At 48.3% G+C, this 20,479-nt stretch overlaps 1 protein-coding gene and 1 non-coding gene across 2 annotated transcripts; one reads left to right on the top strand and one right to left on the bottom strand.

Annotated features, from left to right (window-relative positions):
• Positions 1–10,277: 10,277 nt before the first annotated feature.
• Positions 10,278–10,407, bottom strand: LOC149996951 (small nucleolar RNA SNORA33). The gene has a single exon (XR_016507342.1). It is a non-coding gene; the product is annotated as a small nucleolar RNA SNORA33 (small nucleolar RNA).
• A 705-nt stretch (positions 10,408–11,112) lies between these two features.
• Positions 11,113–17,761, top strand: FICD (FIC domain protein adenylyltransferase). Its single transcript, XM_090291093.1, has 3 exons — positions 11,113–11,192; positions 12,716–13,070; positions 16,090–17,761. Exons 2-3 carry the CDS (start codon positions 12,770–12,772, stop codon positions 17,163–17,165), a joined length of 1,377 nt encoding a protein of 458 aa, XP_090147219.1. The 5' UTR covers positions 11,113–11,192; positions 12,716–12,769; the 3' UTR covers positions 17,166–17,761.
• The last annotated feature ends 2,718 nt before the right edge of the window (positions 17,762–20,479 follow it).

The following is a 20,479-nucleotide window of genomic DNA, read 5'->3' as shown; positions in this document are numbered from 1 at the left end:
TGTGGGAGCATAAGAGAAGCTCCGAGCACCATGTGGCCATGGCTAGAATAAATTTTAGGACTCAGAGTTATCTTTTTAAAGTGAAAATTGAATCGTGTCACTCCTGCTCAAAATGCTCCAAGGGCTTCCATCACCCTGAAAATAAAATCCAAATTCCACACCATCATCTAAAAAGTCCCTCAAGATCTGTTTCCCATCTAACTCTCCAACTTATCTCCTGCCTCCCCCCCACCTCGCTCTGCCTGCACTCCAGCCCCTTTGACCTTCAGTTAGTCCTCCAACAGGCCACGCCCTTCTCCTCCTCAGGGCCTTTGCACATGCTGTTCCTGCACCTGACAGGCTCTTTTTCCTGTTCTTCCTTACTTGGGTCACTCATCCCTTTTTCTCCTTTATGTACCAGCATAAATGTCCTTCCTTCATAGAAGCCCTCCCCTCCCCCAGTCATCCATCATAAAGCCTGTCACCACGATTTATTCTCGCTCATAGCACCCTGGTTTGTTGTCATTGTAGGACATCCCCTGAGTTTACTTCAGTGTCTGTCAGCCTTGATAGCGCAGCTCCATCTCATGCTCACAGGTGTATACCCAGCCCTGGACCTGTTACCAAATACTTGTTGAATGAATCAGTACATCAGAGAGATCATCTAGTTCAGAGGTCATCATGCTGGGTTATACCGCCCCCTGGAGGCTGCCTTGTGTTAGGTTCTCCAGAAGCAGGTCCTAAGGTTAAGAATTTGTGTAAAAATGATTTATTTGGGAATGTTCCCATGACAAACCTGTAAGTAAAGTCGCACAGAAGGTAGCCTTCGCTCAATCCCCCAGGGAGCTCTGGGGACAATGCAGGTCTCATGTTAGAGGTGACCAGGTCAGAGGCAAGGAGCTGGAATATTTCTTTTATCACTGATGCGATTACTACAGAAGCCCTGGCTGGTTTGGCTCAGTGGATTGAGCGTCGGCCTGCGAGCTAAGTGTCGCTGGTTCGATCTTCCAGTCAGGGCACATCAGAGAAGGAAAACTCTGACTCCAAAAAAAACCTCCGCTGCCTTGCGGCATACCTCTTCAGGGGAAAGGCTAAGGGAGTAAACCCCGACAGAAAATCCGGAGCCGGAGTCCCTAAGGCGGTTTGACATTGGAGTCAACACCGGCAACTCCTGCGGCGCACCTGAAGCCAAGCTGTATTGACTCCGTCTTTCCCTTGGACCCTTCAGCTGCGAAGAGAGGGGGGGTCTGCTGCATGGGCAACAGCAGACCCTCCATATCACCCTGCCCAGGCTCTGTAGCTTCAGCTTCACTGGAGAGAACACTCCAGCATCATCGTAAGATGTCGATTCAACACGGGAGGAGACAGATACCGTGTCACTCCCGAGTTGGACTGCACAGCCATTCTCGGCGGTGCAGATAGACTCTTAAGAAGCTACACCATCGTCTCTCGAGACGGACGGCTGCCGACGACGACGATTACTACAGAGGCATTAGGAAGTGTACAGAGGTATTTTTTGGTTGGCAGAGATTGGGGGAGGATGCTGGTATGTGATGCCCAAGGACCAGGGATGCTAAACCCTGAACAATATCTCATCCAGTCACACACAAATTGTCCCACTCCAAATGTCAGAAACACCCCCATAAATGAGTGCTTATCTACTTCCAAGTCCTTGTTTGACAGATTTAGAAATTGAGGCCCAGAGAAGGAAAATTATTTGCCCAAGGCAACACAGCAAAAGAAACACAAAGCTGATGACTAGGATGCTGGTCTTTTCACAGAGGCCAGTGAGTCGTCATTCCTCCTGAAATCTAAAAGAGAATACTCTAAGCCCCAAGTCCCAAATCCCTTCTGGATTTCTCAAGGGGGGCACGGATCCCCTGTCCTCTGTGGGAGAGAATCGCACTTGAAGACATTGGAAGCCAGGCCCAAAGCAGATGTGCAAATGAAGACAAGGGAGATCGTTTCCACCAGACAAATCCGTGCCCTGCTCAGTTTAGACATTAAAATGAACTAACTTAATTTCATGCCATATGCAAATCCTTACCAGCTGTCAGCTCTGTAATCACAGGAGACTTAATGTAATAACTAAACAAGAACAAAAACGCAGCAAATCAGGCTCTGGGCAAGTCCATTGACAGCGAGTTTCGTGTTCCTGGGAGCTCAGCAAGTGCAGAGCATTTATGGCGGACATCTGGAAGCCCAACCAACCGCCTGGCATGGCCCTCACCAAAATGCCTGCAGTAAGAATAAATAATGGCTAAGGACTGATCGGGCCATTGCATACCCTGAGCCCCCATGTACCGTGAACATCTCTCTCTAACCCCACAGCTTCCCTCCAACTGTCAAGGTTCAGATCTGCCCCACCATCTGGACCGAGTGCTCAGAAGTGGCCAAACGATATCTCCAGCTCACCGGGACCGAAGGGGTGGGAGGACGGCTGCTGGTGGGGGCAAGAGCAGAGGGTGGTCTTCCGACCACAGGACCCCACATTCCTCAGACTGCCCAAGCAAAAAATTGTAGCAAACATTTATCAAACGCTTACCATGGGCCAGGAGCCAGGCTCAGCACCGTCTGTGAATTATCCCAATGTTCTCCAAAGCTTGGAGACTGATTTCAGGTCATCTGTTCCTTCATTCACTTATTCATTCATTCAACAAACATTCATTACACATCCATGATGGGCCAGGCACTGGGCTGGCGATATAGCAGTGAACAAAATACATAGAAATCCCTGGCCTTGGGAAGCTAAATTTCTGGTGGGAAAAACCTGTTTTAAATGTAGTCACGATGTGTATTAGGACAAAACCCTCTGCACCTGTCGTGGGACCACTATCATTGCCTGAGGGTGAAGCTCTGTGTTTAAACATTGATTTAGAGACAAAATGTTGATAGTAAAACTAGAGATTCACGGGTGGGTGAAAGGTACTATTGTGAGTCCCATTTTACAGCTCAGGAAACTGGGGCTCAGGGAGGTGAAGTCGTTTGCCTGAGATTGCATAGCTGGCACGTGGTGGAGTTCACCTATGAACCCGGGTCAGGCTTCAGATCCAGTGTTTTCACCATAGGACTGAGCCAAAGTGACACATCAGGTGGCCCATTTCATTCTAACACTTGGTTCTTGGCCACCAAAAATCCCTGTGCACATGGCTTCAGCCACTCTCTGAAAATCCTGCCAGGAGTTTATGCAATTTCCCCTTGTTCATGGTTTAGGGGAGAGGAGGATTCAGCCCAATTCATATCCTTCCTTAAGTTTGGGGGCCAGGACCCCCCATTCACAACAGCCTGACTCAGGGCCTGTGACAATGACAAGGTACACACTACAGGGAACCACCCCCTTTCCCTCCCCATAACCCACAGCTAATTCCCCAACCCTAACAGGACTCAATCTCAAGTGCAGGGTTCATGACCGTGTCTGTTACTGGCATGCGAGCATTGAAAGTCTTTAAAACTTTTTTTTTAAATCATATCAAGCTGGCCTCTCAGCTGTACGTAAGGACATGTTAAAAGTGAGCACTCGCAATATTACTCAACCTTAAAAGGGAAGGAAATTCTGACACATGCCACCACACGGATGACCTCTATGGACAGTGTGCTCAGTGAAATGAGCCAGTCACAAAGAGACAAATACTGTATGATTCCACGTATATGAGCCACTTAGTCAGAATCATAAAGACACAACTTCCAGTCAAAATGGAGGCTTTGCCCTCCCTCAACCACAAAAAGAATTACAACTAAATCTCAAAACAAGTAACACCCAGAACTGTCAGAAAATCAAGTTGTGTGGAAGTCCAACAACCAAGGCTTTAAAGAAGCCACATTCACCCCAACAGATAGGAGGCGTGGAGACGCAGAGACAGCCAGAGAGGCGCAGCGTGGCAAGTGGCAGTGGCGGCCAGTGGGACAGGCAGTCCCACAATCACGTGTGATGAATAAAAATTGGGAGGCCTACCTTGGGAGCAAGCGATCCCAGCCCCCGGCCAGACTGCACAGCCCAGGGTTCCAGCACCAGGAAGATAAATCCCCATAACTTCTAGCTGTAAAAACCAGTGTGGGTTGGGGCAACAGAAGAAACCTCTGGATTTTCAGGAAGCTCTGCTTAAAGGGCCCACACGGTCTTAAAACATGCAGACCCACCCACTCTGGGATTCAGCACAAGGGCAACAGGTGGAAGGGCGCCGGTCACACACAGGAGTGGGTGAAGTGACTGAAAACAGGGTGAGGGCTGGGCAAACCTCCAGAAGCCAGGCAGCGGCACTGTCCCCTCTCTGAGCCCTCCTTCCACCCAGAGCACACAGCAGTGAAGGAGGTTGCCTGCCCTGGCAATTACCTAAGGCTCCGCCCCACACAGTTCACGGGTGCCTTTTTGACACAGGCCATGCTACTAAGACGGAGTCAAAGAAGCTCTACCTAATACACAGAAACAAACACAGGGAGGCTGCCAAATTGAGGAGACAAAGAAATATGGCCCAAATGAAGAACAGGGGAAAAAAAAGAAAAACAGAAAAAGAAATAAACAAAATGGAGATAGCCAACCTATCAGATGCAGAGTTCAAAATATGTGATAAAGATGCTCAGAGAATTCACTGAGTATGGCAACAACATAACGGAAGAAATGAAGGTTACACTAAGTGCAATAAAGAAAAATCTACAGGGAACCGACAGTGAAGGGAAGGAAGCCAGGATTCCAATCAACAATCTGGAACAAAATGAGGAAATAAACATTCAACCAGAACAGAAAGAAGAAACAAGAATTGAAAAAAACAGGGTAGTGTAAGAAGACTCCGGGACATCTCCAAACGTGCCAGCATCTGAATCATAGGGGTGCCAGAAGAAGAGGAAGAGCAAGAAACTGAAAACTTATTTGAAAGAATGATAAAAGAAAACTTCCCTAATTTGGTGAAGGAAATAGGCATGCAAGTCCAGGAAGCATAGAGAGTCCCAAACAAGTTGGACCTGAAGAGGACCACACCAAGACACATCCTAATTAAAATGCCAAAGGTGAAAGATAAAGAGAGAATCTTAAAAAGCAGCAAGAGAAGAGCAGGGAGTTACCTAGAAAGGAGTACCCAAGACTATCAGCTGATTTCTCAAAAGGAAGGGACTGGCAAGAAGTATTCAAAGTGATGAAAAGCAAGGATCTACAACCAAGACTACTCTATCCAGCAAAGCTATCATTTGGAATGGAAGGGCAGATGAAGTGCTTCCCAGACAAGGTAAAGCTAAAGGAGTTCATCATCACCAAGTCCTTATATGAAATGTTAAAGGGACTTATTTAAGAAAAAGGAGATCAAAACTGTGAACATTAAAAAGGCAACAAATTCACAACTATCACAGATGAATCTAAAAAAACAAACAAACAAACTAACTAAGCAAACAACTAGAACAGAAACAGAATCATAGGTCTGGGGATCATCTGGAGGGTTATCAGCTGGGAGGGGGAAGAAGGAGAAATGGGAAAAAGGTGCAGGGACTAAGAAGCATAATTGGTAGGAACAAAATCAGGAAATGTTAAGAACAGTATAGGAAATGGAGAAGCCAAAGAACTTATATGCACCATCCATGGACGTGAACTAAGGTGGGGGATTCCTGGAGGGAGGGGGGGGTACTGGGCAGAGGGGGGCAAAGGGGGAAAATTGGGACAACTTTAATAACATAATTAATAAAATATACTTTAAAAAAAGAATCACAAAGACACAAAGTGGAAAGGCAGTCTCCCAGACTAGGCGAGGACAGAGTGGGAGTTCCTGTTTTGTGGGCAGGAAGTTTCAGCTTAGGAAATAAAAAGTTATGGGGACAAATGGTGGTGAGGGCTGTACAACAGTGTGAATCTGTTTAATGCCACAGAGCTGGCCACCTAAACTAATTAAGATGCTGAATTTTGTTATGTGTGTTTTACCACAATAAAATAATAATAATAAACAAGAAAAATACCTAGACTAGCAGAAGGTGAGAAGTGAGATTATTTCTACATGCATTGTTTACGGCTGAAAAATATTGTAGAAAACTGACCCAGATTACAGTCTCAGGGAAACATCTTCATAAAGTAAAACAGGCAGTTTTAAGTGACTCTCATAAAAAGAAAAGGACGAAGGTCTGTCACAACGCGATCATCCTAACATACATGATGCTCCTGGTCTGGTGCTGGGCATCTGGCAGGTGCTTACTGGTTGTGATCATCATTCTCAAGCCCCAGCCTCTAAAAGAGGGAGCCGTGGAGAGCATGTCAGCTCATGCTGGCATGACACCTGTCCAGCCCTGCTCCGGAGGGGCCACTTTCCCTGCTACAGCTTCAGAGCACCTGGGAAGGCTCAAGATCGAAGAGGGGGAACCAGGGTCGCGGGCCTTGAAAAAGACCTCCTTTCTATCCATCTCAAGCCCGCAGGCTAGTGTGACAGCCGCCCCCCAGCCAGTGAATTGTTCTCAAAGAGACTGGAGACACCGTTATTGGAGAAACCTTGGAGAACCTTAAGGAGGCACAGAATAAAAATGCTGAAAGAAGCCAGTTACAAAAGTCCACCTATTGTATGATTCCACTGATAGGAGAGGTCCCGGAGGGAGAAATCTATACAGACAGAAAATAGATCATGGGGGGTTGAGGGAGGATAGTGGTGGAGAAACAGGGAATGACGGCTAAAGGGTGTGGGGTTTCTCTTTGGGGCGATGAAAATGTTCTAAAATCGATTGTGGTGAGGGTTGCTCAATTCTTTGAATGTACTAAAAACCATTGAATTGTACGCTTTAAATGAATGACTTGTGTGCTTTATGGATTACATCTCAAGAAAGCTGTTATTAACAAACAGAAAAAGTTGCCTTGGCTCTAAACTTAGTTCTCCGGCTCCTCGAAGCTCTCCGAAGCTGCCAGCATCTCTCTGATCAGAGCAGCCCTCATTTGACAATAATGTTTTTAAGGAGCATTTTCTCAGCACCTGAAAAAAGACCCTTTGATATCTATCTAAAGCCCTCCTAGGAGTTCTTATCTACTTAAAAGAGGGGAATGCTTATTAAAAGCTTGGCTTTCTTGGCTAGCCAAGTACCCATGTTAATTTCCTTGTCTCCACATTACTATGGCAACACAATGCTCCACTGAGAGCGTCTGGGGTACATCCAAAGGGACTGCAATCTGGACCCAGAGTGAACCGCAGCCACTCAGCACAGCAGCCCCATGGCCCGGCGGCCTCGCTGATGGACCCTGCAGGAGTGGGCAGCCTGCAGTCAGCTAGAGCAGGGAAGAGTGAGAAGGGGGAGGATTCAGGCAGGGGCTCCTCTAGGTCCGCACTCCGTACCAGCCAGGTGGCTACCCTGGGCCGCCGTCACCATGCAGGAAGAGGAGAGGGTATCAGTCACATCTTTTAGAGGTGTGATATAAAACGGCATTAGGCGCACCTGTGCCAGTCTCCATGTCAACGTGACCATATTTTTTGGCAGAAGAAGGCAGCATCTCAAGTCAATGAGAGTAATGGGCCTGAAAGCCTCAGATCTGCAGGAGCTCCCTGCCTCCAGGCCCTGATGACTTAGCCCCCAGGAGGCCAAAGAGGCCTGAAGTCCATGCTGTCAGGCTGTTTGGGCAGAACTGTCATGTCTGAGGAGGGGCAGGCACAGTGGGTGTACGGTAGGCAGCCTCCGAGACGGCCCCCAATGATCTTCACCTCCAGGTTGGTCTGCTACAAGGTTGGTCTGCGTTGTAACCCAGAGAGCTCAGCAGAGGTGACAGTGAGTAACTGCTGAAGCTGGGTCATAAAAGAGATTAGGCTCTTGGATCATTTATGCCGGGGGAAGCCAGCCACCATGTTGTGAGGACACTCAAGCAGCCCTTTGGGGCCACCCGCATGGAGAGGAACAGAAGCCCCCGGCCACCAGCCAACACCAGCTTGCCAGCCACGTGAGTGAGCACCTTAGAGATGCATCTTCAAGACTTCAGATGACTGCAGCCCCAGCCAACAGCATGAGGCAACCTCAAGACCGAGCTGGAGTCAGAACTACCTGGCTGAGCCGTTCCTGGATTTTTGACACACACAAACTGTGTAAGATAATAAATGTTTATTGTTGGGCTAAGCTGCTAAATGTAGGTTATTCATTACACAGCACAGATACAGGGTGGATCCAGATGCCCATACAATAACCAGAAATTATCTTGAAAAGAAAAATGGCTTTATTAAGATTTTTCCCTTCCTGCTCCTCGTTCCCTTCCCCAAAGTACCTTTACATAAGAAAGTAGTTTTCATGGGGAAGGGGTTTCAAGACTTGGGTTTGTGTCCTGGTTCTGTCCTTGCCCTATGTCTACCTCGGTGTCCCCACCTGTAAAACTGTCTAATCAAAGTGTAACTTGTCAGCTCTGAAATTGTAAGGCCTCACAGTGATTAAAAACATAAGTTTTGAGTCAAGAAGACTGGTTTTGAACCCTGGCTCTGCCACTTGCTTGCTGTGTGACCTCAGGCTAATTACCTAACTTTTCTGAACCTCGTTTTCACCTTCCATAAGGTGGGTTTAATGATACCTGCTTCCTTTCAGTTCAAAAATCTAATAAACTAATACATATAAATTACTCAGTATACAGTCAGTGCTTAATAAATGGTAGTTATCACTACCAATAATGAGATAACATGACAAGTACAATTATTTCCACTTACAGCCAAGATACAGGAAGATCAGAAAGGTTGGAGGACTTTATGGTCTGGAGTGAGTCCAGGTATGGGTGTTTTTTTAAAAGCTCCCCAGGTGAGTCTTTGAGAAACCCTGCCCTACGGAAACTTTCACACACGTGCCAAAGAATCAGACAAGAATTTCCCTGCAGTGCTGTAATAGGGAAGGACTGGAAATGATCCAGTGCCCATCAGTAGGTAAATGGGAAATAAATTCTAAATGGAATACTACGCAGTGGTGTAAAATTAATGAAGCAGAACTAAGTGTATTAACATGAATATAAACCTCTAAAATATAATGCTGAATCACCCCAAATGCAGAAGGGTACATAGAATATATAGAACATGTGAAAACATGCAGAACATTGCTATATATTATTTAGGAATATATAAATGTTGATAAAAGCAAAAGGCCATGCATGGATATAATAAGCATCAAGTTCAAGCTGGAGGTTACATCTGGGAGGGAGGGATGGGACTGTAATGGGGGAGGGGCTTCCCTGGACCTTCGGTGCACTGGTAACATGATACAGTATTTTTTTAATACAGGTACCCAGTGTATTAGCAATGCCTTCTGCATGTCTGAAGTATTTCATAATTTAAAAATAAATGTGCATAGAAAAATATCCAGCACAGTTGTACATGAGCATTTTTCTCCCTGTTCTCTGCGTCTTCTATTATATCTATAATGATCCATCTTGCTTTTAAGAAATAGAGTAGTTGGTTATTTAACAAGGAAAAAATCAGTAATGCTTAACTTTTTTGAAAATAAGAAATAATCAGGTCTGCAAATGACTTGCTCTGAAAACAACCATTATCTGCGTGTCTAAGATCTTAATGGATTGATGAAAACCAGTTCAACACAGTATGACAGGGAACATCCTGAGTCCAAAGCATAAGCCATTAGCCCAGGGACACCCACACAGGGTCCCCAAAACTCTGTCTCTTGGTGGTGCCTCAAAAGCTAGGCTGACCCCACTGGCTCCATAAGAAGGTGTATTAGTAGTCAGGGAGGAGGGCTGCTGGAGTCTCTTCTTCTGCAGCATCTTTAAGTTAGAAGGAGGAAAAAGAAATGTCCAAGCAGGCTGGGAAATGAGAGGAATCTGGGAGTGAAGGGAGAGGGAACAGGTCTGGTCTATTTTCTTTTCAATGAAGTTGAGTCATTCTGGATCCACTGTTTTCTAAGCAATCTAATCTGCCTCTGCCAGCAAGAAGTGCTTGAATGTTGTTTCTTAAAGATGCATAAGGGGTTTTTTGTTTTGTTCTGTTTTGCATAATGGACACTCTTCCCATGCAGCCACTTTCTCAGGTTCTTTGTCAAGTGTCAAGGTAAGCTTTTAGAAAATTCCTCTGTGGGCCACTGGGAGGCAATTTCCACCCAATACAGAAACTTAAGAGGGAAAAAGACAACTTTTCAATATCGCTTCAGGGGCCATATTTTGTGCCTTTAACACAACTGAATGCAGACAAAGTCGAGAAAGAAAATTGAGTGTGCTCTCCTGGCAGTGGGGATTAATTGCGGGAAGTGATTGATGCCAGGTGAATCATTGCCCCCTGGTGTCCGTGGACAGTGCTGCAACCATTTGCTGAGAGTCATTTGTGGGGCCGCTTCCTGCGTTTCCTGCTACCATCTCCTGCCCATTTTATTTTATTTTTTCTTAAAGCCACTTTCTGGGAGCTTAACGACGTCATTGTCTTTAAGGCTTGTAACATGGCTTTATTATTGCCAGCTTTCTCTAAATTTCTGCAGAAACACAGCCAGGTAAGCGGACTCATTGGCTGGCTTCCTGCCCATTTTAAAAACTTTTAAGCAGGAATTTGGCAGCTCTCTGTAGCCAGAAGACAAGCATGCCAACTGTTTAGAAATCTGGAGATTTTGTTGAAAAATCTAGGCCTGACACTTCTTTTGAAAAATTGGAAAATCTGTCAACTTCTGAACTGCCTCCTAGCATAATAAATGTAGGTTAAACCTGAGACGCTGCTGCCCACTTTGGACAAGACAGGTGCTCGCACATTCTCCACACTCCCCACCTTCCCATATTGTCTCATACCCAAGTTAGGATGGAGAGGTGCAAACCACCACCATCCTCATACTACACCTAAGGAAACTGAAGCCAGGAGAGATGCCTGCCAATGAGACCTGCGGGAAGGTGAGCAGTTTCAAGGGGACGGGATTGTGAGTTTCCCCATTTCCGTCCCTGCATCTAGTGTACCCCAAAACCGCATCCGCGCAGGTATTTCTGCACCCGTTACTCCCACGAGTCTCCCAGGCCCCGCCCCTTCAGCTGTTTACTGGCTGCTGAGAGCACGAGACCAACGCAGAAGCCAGCCAATGGGAGTGGCCCACGGCGAGCCTTTACCCGGCAAGCTGATGGCGGCGCAAGAACCCGGAAATGCGAGGGGCGGACCAGTGCGGGAAGCCAACCCGCCGTGACGAGAATGGCCGGCCGACCAATGGCGAGTCGGAGGGGGTGGGGCCAGAAGGCCGGCGGCGGGGGAGGCGGTCCTGCGAACCCGCGGCGGAGCCTGCGAACGCCGAGAAGGCAGCTGTAGGGCCTGGCGAGGTTCGCGGTGAGGAGGGGGCGAGCCCGAGGGGTTTGGAAGGAGCTAGCCGGGAAGGGTGCGGTAGGACAGAGAGCTCTGGGCGGGGTTCGGAAAGGGGCGGCTCCCCAAAATTACCTTAGTCCAGTGCTCTCCCCTCCCTGGGCCTCAGTTTCCCCCTCCTAGAGTAGTTGGGGGCAGAGGTTCGCGCCTTCCGGAACGCACTTCCAGCTCCTCGCGCACACCCCAGCGAACTGCAGCCCCGCCGAGAAGCCCGTCCTTCGGGGAGAGCGCACACACGACCTGGACGAAGTGACCCCCAGCCTCCGTATCCCCGTTAGAGCGCGTTCCAAGGCATTTCTGATGTTCTGTACAACGACCCCCCACCCCCGGCCCCCGCCATTAGACCTACAGCCCTGGGCGATCCGAAAGCGAACCAGCCTCTCCTGGTTCTTGGAGGCCCAGCACCAGGAGCGGCCGCGGCAGGTGCACAGGCCCTAGTTGTGGGTACGAGAGAGGCGAAGACTCGGGCCCCTGGGGATGTGTTCCTGTGCTTCTGTTTGCTCCGTGTGGGCCTTCTGGCAGCTGACTCACCCTGTCCGTGCCTCGGTTCGGTCCTCTGTAAAATGGAGCTGGCGTAGCTGTCCTTCAAGAGTACTGAGGGTTGCGTGAGAGAACGCACGGCTAGCGCCTCAGTGCTCGGCACACCATATTGCCCAGTAAAGACTTCTGGTGAGCATAATGGTGCTTGCATGCCTGACGGCTCCACTCCCACTGCCAGCCCCAGGCACAAGCCCCCGTCACAGAGGGCAAGGGGTCGCTGGCTCTGGCCCACACCCCGAGTTCTTTTGGGGATGTTCCACTACCCAAACTCTTAAGTGGCATCCCTGCTGGACAGGCCAGAAAAGGAGGGCCAGAGGGTAGGCGAGCAATGCAGCTAATACCAGGATGAAGGCAGGAAGAGGTGGCCAGCCATGTGACGATAAATCAGGCCCCCATACAGTTCTGCTTATCAAAGAATGGGCCTCAGAACAGCCTTGGCCAATCTGGGTATGTGTGTGTGGTTGTTATTTTTGTCCCAAACACTCAGTGTTTGGGGTCAGAGGCCACAGAATTTATGATGAAGGAGGGGAGACTTTAGAGCCACGGGGTCCTGAATTCAAGTCCCAAGGCTGTCCCTTGCTTGCTGGGTGAGTTGGGGCAAGAGGCACTTCTCATCTGCAGAGTGGGGTGACAATTAGCATCAGCACCTGTTGAAGACTGCAGAGGGTATGTGTAGGTCCTTCCTGAGTGCTTCGCACAGGGCCTGGCACACAATAAGTGCTTAATAAATGCTGGGCAACTGCAGCATTACTTTTCAGACACAGCACCCTGGAGGTGGTACCAATCCTTCCAGGCTGGCCCCTCCCCATTTCTATCCACTCCTTGCTTGCCCCCACCCCAATCGTAGTGAGTTAAGAGGCGTGGGGGTCTCCAAGCCCTAGCTGGAGTCAGATATGTATCCTAAACACACCAGTTCCCCTACCTCATCTCCAACTCTTGGCTCCTTTCAGATCCAGCTCTCAGACGACTGTGGGCATGTGCAAGGGGCCCACCCTTGAGTCCAGATGACACTCATGCCAATGGCTTCAGTGATGGCCGTGACTGAACCTAAATGGGTGTCAATGTGGGGCCGCCTCCTGTGGATGACGCTGCTGAGCATGGTGCTGGGCTCCCTGCTCGCCCTGCTGCTGCCCCTGGGGGCCATGGAGGAGCAGTGCTTGGCCTTGCTCAAAGGCTTCTACCTGCTCAGCAGCAAGGAGGACAGGGCACAGCACGCCGTCACCAAATGTACCAGACCATCCACAGAAATGAGTGTCACCTCCAAGGATGAGGCGCTGCTGGTGGTCAAAACCAAGTCCTCTCCGGGTAAGACAGAGTGGCTGTCTCTCCTCAACTCTTGTTGGTTTTTGGCTTTTTTTATTATGCCACATTTATCTATCATTTATGTTCCTTACACTTTTTTAATTAAAATTACTGGGGTAACATCAGTTAATAACAAATTTTAGGTATACAGCTTGATAACATGACATCTGTATATTCTGTGGGGTGACACTGGTTAATGAGGTTATGTAAGTTTCAAGTGTACAAGTCTAGAATACGTCATCTGTATACTGCATTGTGTGCCCACCACCCGAAGTCTAGTCTCCTCCTGTCACCATATTTGACCCCATTTACCCTCTTTGTCCTCCTCCTACCCTCCCCCCACTTTTCTTTGGGAACCATTCAATTGTATGAGTTTTTATGTGCTCAGTCATTGCTTTTATATCTCACATGAGTGAATTTATATGGTTCTTGTCCTTTTCCATCTGATTTCACTTAGCATAATACTCTCAAGATCCATCCATGCAAAGGCAAATAGCAATATTTCATCTTTTTATGGCTGAGTAGTATTCCATTGTACATATGTACCACTTCTTTATCCATTCATGCATCGAAGGACACGCCTGGGTTGTTTCCATGTTTTGGCCACAGTGAATAATGCTGCAATGATCATAGGGCTATATACATATTTATGAATGTTTTTTCAAACTTTTCAGGTAGATACACAGAAGGGGGATTGCTGGGTCATCCAGTAGCTCTAGTCTTAATTTTTTGAGACACCTTCATCTGTTTTCCACAGCAGCTGCACCCACTTAAGTTCGTTCCTACCAGAAGTGTTAGGGTTCCCTGTTCTCCACAGCCTCTCCAACTCTTGCTGTCTCCTCTCTTATTGGTAATAGCCATTCTCACAGGTGTGAGGTGGTAGCTCATTTGTTTTGATTTGTATTTCCCTTGTAACTAGTGATGCTGAGCATCTTTTTAAGATTTTATTTTAGAGAGCAGGGAGGAGAAAGAGGGAAACATTGATGTAAGAAACATCAATCAGTTGCGTCTCACAGGCACCCTGACCTGGGATGGAACCCGTAACCCAGGTACCTGCCCTGACCAGGAATCGAACCAATGACCTTTCACGTTGCAGGACAACGCCCAGCAGAGCCACACTGGTCAGGGTGATGATGTTGAGCATCTTTTCATATATCTGTTGGCCATCCTGTATGTCCTCCTTGGAAAAATGTCTATTCAGGTCCCCTGCCTGTTAATTGTTGTTGAATTGTATGAGTTCTTTATATGTTTTGCATATTGACCCCTTTTGGGCGTATCATTTGTAAATCTCTCTCGTTCAGTTGGTTGCATTTTTGTTGTTGATGCTTTCTTTTTTGCTGTGCAGCTTTTTAGCTCCCATTCATTTTTTTGCTCTTGCTTCCCTCACCTTTGGGGTCAAGTTCACAAAACCCTCTGAGCAAGGTATTTGTTTAGTGCCTGTGTTTTCTTCTGTGTATTTCATTGTTTCAGGTCTTATATTCAAGTCTTTAATCCATGTTTAGTTAATTTTTGTGCATGGTGTCAGTTGTTTCATTCTTTTGCATGTGGCTTTCCACTTTCCCCAATGGCATTTATTGGAGAGACTTTCCTTTCTCCATTTTATGGATGTGACTTTTTACGAAAATTAGTTGCCCATACACGTGTGGGTTTATTTCTGGGCTCTCCATTCAGTTCCACTGGTCTGCGTTCGCTGTTCTGAGGACTGCGCTTTTGCTTCATCCCCCAAACGCTGATATGTTGTAGTTTCATTTCCCAGCTTTCTTTACCAGGTTCTGCCAGGGTATCTGGGGCAGGGGAGACAAGTCTGCAATCTCACGACTTGCACCCCACCACCCTCCCAGCAGCAGCAGAGGCTGTCAGCCCCACTGTTAGGACTTCCCAGCTGCCTCCTCCTGGCTTTGCCTAGATGGGGAGCCGGGAAGGGAGATGCCTTTTCCCGGAGGGAGACTGCCCTCCCCTGCTTACACTCCAGGCTCCAGTGTGAGGGCAGCCACACGACCTCTCCAGGCAGGACTTCACACCGCTGCCGCACTTGCTGGAGCCAAGGTGGATGATGAGCATCATCTGCGGCCCCCGTCCATCCTTCCCCCACCCGCCTCCCCGACTTCCCATCCTCAGATGCCCCTGTGCGTGGATCTTCCAGGCACATCTGTGTGTTAAGCAGGGGAATCCTTTGTTGAGTTATAATTGTCTGACTCTTTGTACATTACGGGGGAGAAACAAGGAGTCTTCTCACTCTCCCATGATGCTCACATCACTTTCAACACTCGTGGATGCCATAGATATTTCGTGTGCAGAGCACGGAGTGTTACAGTGAAAAAGTCAGCCCTGACCTCCCAGCCTACCAAGCTGATAGGTGACCCACACAGTGCCACCAGTGTGGTGATGGGGGAGCAAAGGGGGCCACAGGAGCACACCAGGAAGGCTCCCTGGAGGAGGGGGTGCCTAAGCTGAGACTAGAGGGGAAAGTGCTTTTGAGCAGAGACCTGCGGATAAGAGAGCCTCGGGCACTTGAGGAACTAAAGCCCAGTACAAGTGGCTGACACAAACTGGTGGAGAAGCTGGTGGAAGGAAGGCTACATGTCCAGCACAGTGCAGCTGAAAACCACTAGGTTAAAAGAATTAAAGAGGGGCCCAGGGTTGGGGATCCCTCAGGGGTCAGTACCAGTGGGAAGCTATTCTCAGCCTGGCCTACAGAGGCAGGGAGGCCCTATCAGGATGCAGGGAGGGCCGAGTGATGGGAGTGTGGCCAGAGGAACACAGCTACTCCATGTAGCAGGAGGAAGGCAGGGGCCAGGTGACGCCTCCCAAGGCTCTGAGACAGATGGAAAACCACCAGCCTACCGCCCCGTGGGGCTGTGGGGAATAAACTCATCCACATGCGCAGTAGTACCGCGCATGCTGAAAGGCATGAGCAGTGTGGCTGGAACAAGCCCCCTGGGGCCCAGCACAGCTGACCACTCACCTGAATGTGCTGTGCCACTCCCTGCCCTCCCTGACTGCCTCTCTGGCTCTTTTCTAGCCGGCAAGTTGGAAGCCAAAGCAGCTCTGAACCAAGCCCTGGAAATGAAGCGCCAAGGCAAGCGGGAGAAAGCCCACAAGCTCTTCTTGCACGCCCTCAACATGGACCCAGACTTTGTGGATGCGCTCAACGAGTTTGGCATCTTCTCGGAAGAGGAAAAGGACATCATCCAGGCCGATTACTTGTACACCAGAGCGCTGACCATCTCGCCCGACCACAAGAAAGCGCTCATCAACCGGGACCGCACACTGCCGCTGGTGGAGGAGATCGACCAGAGGTCCTTCAGCATCATCGACAGCAAAGTGAAGAAGGTCATGTCCATCCCCAAGGGCAGCTCTGCACTGAGAAGGGTCATGGAGGAAACGTACTACCATCACATCTACCATACGGTTGCGATCGAGGGCAACACCCTTACCCTCTCAGAAATCAGGCACATCCTGGAGACCCGCTATGCTGTGCCGGGAAAGAGCCTGGAGGAGCAGAACGAGGTCATTGGCATGCACGCAGCAATGAAGTATGTCAACACAACACTGGTCTCCCGCATCGGGTCCGTCACCATCAGCGATGTATTGGAGATCCACAGGCGGGTGCTGGGTTATGTGGATCCCGTGGAAGCTGGCAGGTTTCGGACGACACAGGTCCTTGTGGGACACCACATCCCTCCCCATCCTCAGGATGTGGAAAAGCAGATGCAAGAGTTCATACAGTGGCTCAACTCTGAGGATGCTATGAATTTGCATCCCGTTGAGTTTGCAGCCCTGGCCCATTATAAACTTGTTTACATCCACCCTTTCATTGACGGCAATGGAAGGACCTCACGCTTGTTGATGAACCTCATCCTAATGCAGGCGGGCTACCCACCCATTACCATCCGCAAGGAGCAGAGGTCTGAGTACTACCATGTACTGGAAGTTGCCAATGAAGGCGACGTGAGGCCTTTCATTCGCTTCATTGCCAAGTGTACAGAGACCACCCTGGACACCCTGCTCTTTGCCACAGCAGAGTACCCGGTGGCACTGCCTGAGGCCAAACCCAACCACTCTGGGTTCAAGGAGACACTACCTGTGAAACCTTAACCCTTTAAAGCCTCCCTTGGTAACAGGATTTCCAAGGGGGGACAAAAAAAATCAAAACTTAGCATTTCTAGAAACCCTGTCGTTTCCCAAAGCAAAAGGAGACAGATAAGGAACCTAAACATTCTTTACCTCCACATGTTTTTTTCAAAGAAAAAAACTAAATTATTAAGCCTTGTCTTTATGGTAACTTATAACATTTCAACCAAGGTATTTATTTTCTTCTTTTGAGCTAGCAAATGTTGTGTGGTGTCTGCCATCCGTGCTGGTGGCCTGTGCTTATGGCGGTCCTAGCAGGCGTTGGGGGCAACAGTGTTCCTTGCATGACCAGAACAGGTTCTGGAGCAGAATTTGCACTAAGGTGGGGAGAAGCCAAGACTGGGACAAGACCCAGAAACATAGGACTAAGTCCTCCAAGTCTTTCTCTGAGACTGGCTGAAAGGTTCTGTGACTTCTCCTGGGAAGTCAGCCCTCTTGGGGAGAACCCAGTCCCAGCTTTGAGAAACAACTGAAAGCTTGCTTTGCTTAGAGCTTTTTGCTTCCCTACAGAATTTAGTGTGTGACTGATTCTTATAGGCAGGGCAGACTTCTGAGATATGAAATGAAATGAGCGTTGACAACATTTGTAGTTCGGTTATCTTGCTTATTTCAAGAGCCATAGTTTGCAAACTCTAGTGTCGGAGGCTATTTTTCCATATTAGGACTATTTTTCTAATTAAGAATAGGGGAATGGCCAGCCTGGGTTTTCCTTTTCTGTCAATGCGTCTCTCTCTACAGCTGCAGCAACTCAGACCACGTGTTTTCAGCTACGTTCTCTGGGCTTTCACCAAACTGAGTCAGGCTGCAGTTCAGGTGCCAGTGGGCAAGTCTGTCCCCGCCCCCCACTCTCCGAGTTTAACACCTTCGACTGATAGATGTTGAAGAACACATCTGAGAAAACAGATGCCATGTCAACACCAAATAACCTTAAAAAAAAAAAAAATCCTCACCCAAAGATATGTTTATTGATTTTAGGGAGAAGGGAAAGACAAACATTGATCAGTTGCCTCCCATATGTGCCCCAATTGGGGATCAAACCCACAACCTTCTGGTGTATGGGAAGACACTCCAACCAGCTGAGCCACCCAGCCAGGGTTAAATAAACATTTTGATAATGAATTAGAGCATCAGTTTGTACTGACCCATGAAAAACCTTTGACCACAGCCGGGACGTGTCCCTTTCTGTCATGCAGTTTGACCCACTTACTGACCTGACCCCCACCTCCCACAGCACTGCACTGTCCAGCACCCCCTCAGGGAGGCAGAACAGGTTGCCTTGGAGTGGCCTTTTCCTAACAACGTATGAAATGATGTATGTAATACAGCTGACCTGTCCTGTGGAAGTGGGAAGAATCTTCTCTCTCAATCGCATGCAGCACAGGAGCCAACACGGCTGCTGCTGTTGGGAAAATGGCCAGAAACCGGGTTCCTGTCGCAGGACAGCCCGCGCCACCCCCGCCTGACCTGCACTGCACTTTGTCAGCATCTGAGCGACGCTCGGCATATACTGCGCTGTCCTGATCTGAGAGCGGGTCACTGTTCTTATGCGGCGAGTATTTAGTTTATAGCTATTTAATTGTATAATAAGCACATTCAGAATGGCTTTCTGAAAGATTAAAGAAAATAAATTTAAAGATGTGTGAAAGGGCCCCAAGTGAGCGAGTCAAGCCTTTAGAAGTATTCTCCTACTTTATGCTGCCATGAAAGTGTTCCTTACACCTTCGGTCGTCTGCGTCTTGGTTTCATAAGCCTGGTGGAAGCGCCTGCTTTGTACTATTGAAACTGGCACTTTAGCGAAATGTGAAGGACATTATTTTAACAAATAACTGACTCTAATAAAATATTTTATTATGTTAAATGCCTGAGACTTTGCTGTGTTCTTCAAGAGATGGTCCCATTTGTCAGAAGAACCTCAGGCCTGCTCTCTATGGAGAGCTGGCAGCCGAGTAGACCAGAGATGGGAGCCCGCACAGGGAAACAGGACAGATTAAGGTGGATAAGCTGCCCCCCTCTGCTGGCAGACACGGCCCACTGATCTTTCAGTAAGACTGGTAACTCGTGGTTTTCCATTTACCGCGAGTCCATGATTTTCTGGGGAAAACACATAATAAGCCCAGTCATCTATTCCTGAAAACTCATTTCTAGAACAGTCAATGCCCTGAACGTGAACTGGGTGCTGCTCAAGTCCGAACGGTTCAGCTCTGTTACAAGCCTGTGCTGACATCTGAGTATGAAGTGAGGTCAGAGGACTGGCCAACAGCAAGGGAACAAAGCCGTGAAATGGGAAGCAGCGGAGGAAAGCCACCTGCACCTGGACGGATGAGGGGACAGTCACGGCCCTTCAGTGTCAGCCCCTGACCAGCCCACACCCTCACCCACACACAGGCAGAGCAGCTGTCCCAGAGAGCAACATGGCCTCTGCTGGCTGCGTACGGGGTGACAAACACCCACGGCCCACATTTAATTCCAGTAACTAACAAAACATTTGCTTTGTGCAAAAGAGAACACAGAAGAGGGGGACCTACAGATTAGAAGACTTAGATATTATCCACCGGTCTTAACTTCCGGGACAGAACGGATATTTATGAAACAACAGGAAACAGGAAGTTCGCTGGATAGGTGATGACACTGATGCCATTGCTAATGTTTCTAGAATGATAATGAAGCTATGCCCTTTCAGTTCTTACCTCCTAGAGACACAGGCTACAACAGTGCTGGGTGTGTGCTATGACGTCTGGCTGTCCCTCCATATGATACAGACGAGGGGCAGGAGGTGGAGGCAGAGATGAAGGAAGATGGGCTCTGGGGTGAGAAATGCTGACATCTGATGGTAGGTACATAAAGAGCTTATCTTACTATTCCATCTACTTTATCTTTTTTAAATTTTCCAATTAAAAAATGTTAAGTTAAATACACTGAAGCCTGAATGATGCTTAAAAATCAGCTGAGTTGCCTGCCTGAGTGGCTCAGCTGCACATCCTCCCATACACTAAAAGACTGCAGATTCGATCCCCAGTCAAGGCACATATAGGAGGCAACCAATCAATGTCCCCCCCACCCCCCGTCCCTAGCCTCTTAAAAAAAAAAAAAAAAAAAGAAAAAATCAAACATATCCTCAGGTGAGGATTAAAAAAAAAACAGCTGTGTTGATTTCCATCACATATGACGGTTCCCGGGTTTTCCCCCACGGTGCCTTCATAAAGTACATTTCCCCTACTGAGCTGGCAATGTCACTTTCAAAGCGGTAAATATTTGATAAAAAGCACACAGGTAAAAAC

Source organism: Furipterus horrens, unplaced genomic scaffold (genome assembly GCF_987537825.1).
Source record: "Furipterus horrens unplaced genomic scaffold, mFurHor1.1.pri manual_scaffold_11, whole genome shotgun sequence".
NCBI classification, from domain to species: Eukaryota; Metazoa; Chordata; class Mammalia; order Chiroptera; family Furipteridae; genus Furipterus; species Furipterus horrens.
Note: the sequence above shows the minus strand (reverse complement) of the source record. Positions and strands in the feature narration are given on the sequence as shown.

Coding starts and splice junctions, on each gene's coding strand:
- FICD (XM_090291093.1), top strand. CDS start 12,770: ATGACACTCATGCCAATGGCTTCAGTGATGGCCGTGACTGAACCTAAA. Junction 13,071..16,089: donor CAAAACCAAGTCCTCTCCGG/GTAAGACAGAGT, acceptor GCTCTTTTCTAG/CCGGCAAGTTGGAAGCCAAA.